Source organism: Morone saxatilis, unplaced genomic scaffold (genome assembly GCF_004916995.1).
Source record: "Morone saxatilis isolate NCDOM2014 unplaced genomic scaffold, NCSU_SB_2.0 Contig19, whole genome shotgun sequence".
NCBI classification, from domain to species: domain Eukaryota; kingdom Metazoa; phylum Chordata; class Actinopteri; family Moronidae; genus Morone; species Morone saxatilis.
Genome location: NW_023339751.1, coordinates 16,216,786 through 16,220,953, shown reverse-complemented (window position 1 = coordinate 16,220,953; position 4,168 = coordinate 16,216,786). Strand labels below are relative to the sequence as shown.

At 43.5% G+C, this 4,168-nt stretch overlaps 1 protein-coding gene across 1 annotated transcript in view; it reads left to right on the top strand.

Moving 5' to 3' along the window:
- lrpprc (leucine-rich pentatricopeptide repeat containing) overlaps nucleotides 1-4,168 on the top strand; it is a 49,176-nt gene that overhangs the window by 13,046 nt on the left and 31,962 nt on the right. The window contains exon 15 of the mRNA XM_035663835.1: nucleotides 3,878-4,099. Coding sequence (XP_035519728.1) covers nucleotides 3,878-4,099 — 222 coding nt within the window. The remainder of the gene's footprint in view (nucleotides 1-3,877; nucleotides 4,100-4,168) is intronic.

Here is a 4,168-nt window from a genome sequence, read left to right as displayed (position 1 = left end):
ACACACACACACACACAGCGACTCGCAAATTTGCATGTGAATTCAGGCAAAAGGCATTTGGTCGGCACGACGGTTGGTGTGTCCGTGACCGTGTGTGTCGTGGGGTGTATAGGCAGCGCTAACGCATTTGCCATTAGCCAGAGTGTGCATATGGAGGGGACGCTTGTCAGCCACATTAGCACACATGGCTAACCTTGATGTTAGCCTGTCCCCACCCCAACGCTGGTCTGCCTGGCTCCCAGCACACACCAGGCCCAGCTGAAGATCATGTCTCCTGGCATCTTGCTTTATTTCTCACTGTCTCTAATGGCTTTGTTGTTTTTGCCCTTGGTTCAAAGCCTCCCATCCCACTACGCCAGCCAACTTTATCTTTTACCTTGTTTCACGTTTATCCTTATGTTGCCCTCTTTTCTTTCCACATTGCTCTTATACAATTTATATTTACTTCCTCTTCTTCTCACTTAAGTTTTCTTTTGCTGCTCACTCCTCATCTCCTCCTCCTTATCTTCACATCTGTCAGTACATCCATCTATCCAGCTATTTTTTTGTGGATGATCCAGTAACTTTCACAAAATATATTTAACTTTCTTTCATGTTAGCCATAAATGTAAAACAAAAATAAACAAAATGTAAATGTATGTAAATATCTATACAGTAAACCCATGTACACACAAACATACAGTGCCTGTTCAGCAACAACAGCAGAAATGGTACCTAAGACAGTACAACACAGTGCCTTTCTACATTAACATAATTTATTCAAATCATTGCTTACAAAGGTAATCAATGTAACGTATACTTGTTTCTGTGAATCGTTTCTTTGACATAAACCTACCTAAACACATAGTTGCAAAAAAACAGTTAAATTAAGATTCAGGGAAGATTCATTACTCAGTAACCAAACCATATGCATTTTGCAAGTTTCTAGTAAATGAACACAATGTAAACTAAATTGCAGATACAGGTTTAGGGTAAGTAGTGTTCGTCTCTGCAATGATTCAGTGATTGTTTCCACAGCTGACACCAGTGACTAATCTTAATGCGCTGGTTACTTTTTAATTCTAAAGGAAAATTGTAAAATCCAGCATAAAAGCTACTCCCTAAATATGTTTTAAAATGTGTTTGACTTTGCTTTAAATATTTTCCTATTTAAGAAAGCTTGCTTTAATCTATCGATCATGTGAACCTGATACACACATATCAATGTGTGCTTCAGGTGCATGAACACCCCCTTTCCCACCTCCTACCTTTGCTGCTTTCCCTTCATTTTTTAAGTACACCTCTCTCTATCATCAGGCATCTCTTTGACCTGCCCTTGCCCCTCTGCCTCCATCTGTCCATCCTCACTTTGGTAAACACAACTTGTTCTGGCTTTTGGTGGTCTTGGACCGTCTGTGATGTTCTCTTTTGTGTGTGTGTGTTTGTGTGTGTTTTGGGAAAGAGACATCACTAGCAGTCAAGTCATGGAACATTAGATGAACCATTGAGCTGTATGATTTTTGTTTACCTGGCCTGTCTGCCTCCCCATCCTTTGATATGTGTGTATATGCGTGTGTGTGTGGGGGATCTGGCTCGCTTTGCTGGCCACGATGCTCGGCTGAGCTGATGGATATGCATACTGGCTAAACGGACGGATAAAGGGAGAGATGGAGGAGGAACGAGAGGGGGGTGGTAGGGGGATTGGATGGTGGACGAAGGGATGTTAGCTAGTGGAGCTCCATTTGGGCAGATCAACTCCAAGCCATTGGTCTCAGTGATTAGTGGGTCTGTCAGAGGGTGATGGAGAGAGGGATGCGTAGAAGGAGGGAGGGAGAAATGCAGAGAGACACAGTCAGAGAGCAAGAATAAGTTACAGCTGAACTGATAAACAGTACAGACTTGACAACAGGTCAGGTCATTATTTGGCAGTTGTTTAATATTGATACCACCATTTGTGATCGGCTTGTTTTTCCCCTGCAGCCTCTGTTCAGGCATTTGAGCGTTTTTGTGCTTTTCTTTAAAAGTTACTTTTGTTAATGTCCACTTTAGTTAATCAGTCAATTTTCTCTGTTTATGCTATTGGCTCAAATATAAGTGGACCTTAATTACACAGCACCAGTCCCACTGTATTGGCACCTGTTGTTGAATAAAGACTTAGGAGACATTCTTTGATGGTAAAAGTCCTTTAGGAATGCTTCTTTGCTTCATGCCTTCTGTGAAGTCTGCAAATGTTTTTATTTAGCCTGTAATGCCAAGTATAGTATAGTGCTCAATCCTAAATTGTTCTTAATCTTAATTTTGTTTCTGTTAAATGATCGACTAAATTACATCATAGTAGAGGAAAATGGAAGCAGGAGCCGCTGGCCTTTTGACTGTCCACTGTCCTAATGCTGCAGCCCTATTGAAGTGTGTTTATTGCAGACATTTTGTATAACAGTAGTGATAAAAGTGTGATGCATCATCACACTAGTGACTGAGAACCCACTAGCTTCAAGGTTTGTCCTTTTCCATTCTTCCTCACTCTTCGTCAAGCCCTAATCCAGCTAACCAAACCTATCCCTCTGACAAGCTTCATCCCCCTCTTGTTGTCCTCCCTTTAACTCCCACCCCTGTTCAGCAGATTCTCCTCCATTGCCAGCCACCCCTACTCCACCCTTCCTTCCTCTGTTTTCCCCTGTCCCATTAAATCTGTGACAGCCTTTGGTTCCCATCGCCATAACAACTGGCACAGAGAGGTGTAGAGATGGAGAGACAGACTGAAATTAGGATGCCAAAGCACTCACCAGTGGCCCTGTCCCTCAGCTCACAAGTGTGTGTGTTTGTCTCTGAATGTGTGTTCCCAGTAGAGAGTGCCAATTCTGTTTGAGGGGTTTTGTTATATTACCAGCTATGTAGGTGTTAGTGTCATTAGAACCCACATTTGTTCACTTTAGCTTTATTTGTTTTTTATATATTTGTCGCTGCGTTTGCTGCAAATGTAAGGAGCAAGGATTTCTGTTGAGTGAATTTTAAGCAAAGTGTCAGTATTGCCCTGCAGTTGGTGGACTGGCTTAATACACATTATTCAAATATATTCTGTGTCTCCATCTCTCCATCTCCTCCCTTCCTCTTGGTCATGCTGTATAGATTAGTGTCTGTGGTGGAGAGCGGCTGTATCGCTGTCAGCCCATTAGCAGCTGTCTAAATAGACAGTAAACGCATCTTAATTACCTTACCCTGATACACCATGTATACACACACATACACACACGCACCGTTTTCAGTATTTAGCCCCTAGTGTTGGCCAGATGGGCGCGTGGCCCGGTAAAAAGCCCTCCATTACCGGCTGGACTTGACCAAACTGATCCACCCCTCAGCCCGCTTACCGGGGTCTCACTGGGGCCACGGCGGGCCCTTGTCGCCACATACCTATAATTTAGCCCCCCAAGTGCTTTCTACATGGCCACAGCAAAAAGCCGGCCTCCATTGTAGGGGTCCGGTAATTGTAGTCTCGTTTAGAAAACCGCAAGTAGCAATTAGCGCAGAGTTGGCATTATACGGGGTTGGATTTGCATCCCTGCTGGGTGCAAAATGCTGTTTTAATATGGGTTTGTTTTCCCCACATGGAATTAGCTAAAGGGGCCTTTTATCATATTCACACACCCTACTCTTCTCCCAGCCAAGCTCTGCCCACCTCTCGCTTTCTCTCTACTCATCTCTCTGCATTATCTCTCTTTCTCCCTTTCTTTTGTTCTTTTCATTCGCCCTTTACCTCTAAATCACTCTCACCATCACTTCATCTTTTTTGATTGCGAGTCTCACACCCTCACCTCACCAAAGTATCACACGTGTTGTAGGAACAAGAGTGACTGATGGTAACTTTTCTTCACATTAACATTTTCTGTCTTTATCTGACTTTTCCCTCCATCACAGAAGCGTTGGACATGCTGAAGGAGATTAAAGAGAAGGAGATGACAAAACATGAGATGCACAGCACCTCGTTATTTCACTTGCTCAACAGCATCGCGTTGAAGGGCGACATGTCCACCGTCCAACAGCTGCAGGACACCATCTTCGCCCTCGGACTGGCTAAGCCCTCCATCAACCTGTGCTCACCTCTGATTACTGCCTACCTGCAGAGGTAAAAACAAACTTTCACTGTTATAAATCGCAAAAACACTGATTCATAAAGACACACACACACACACAC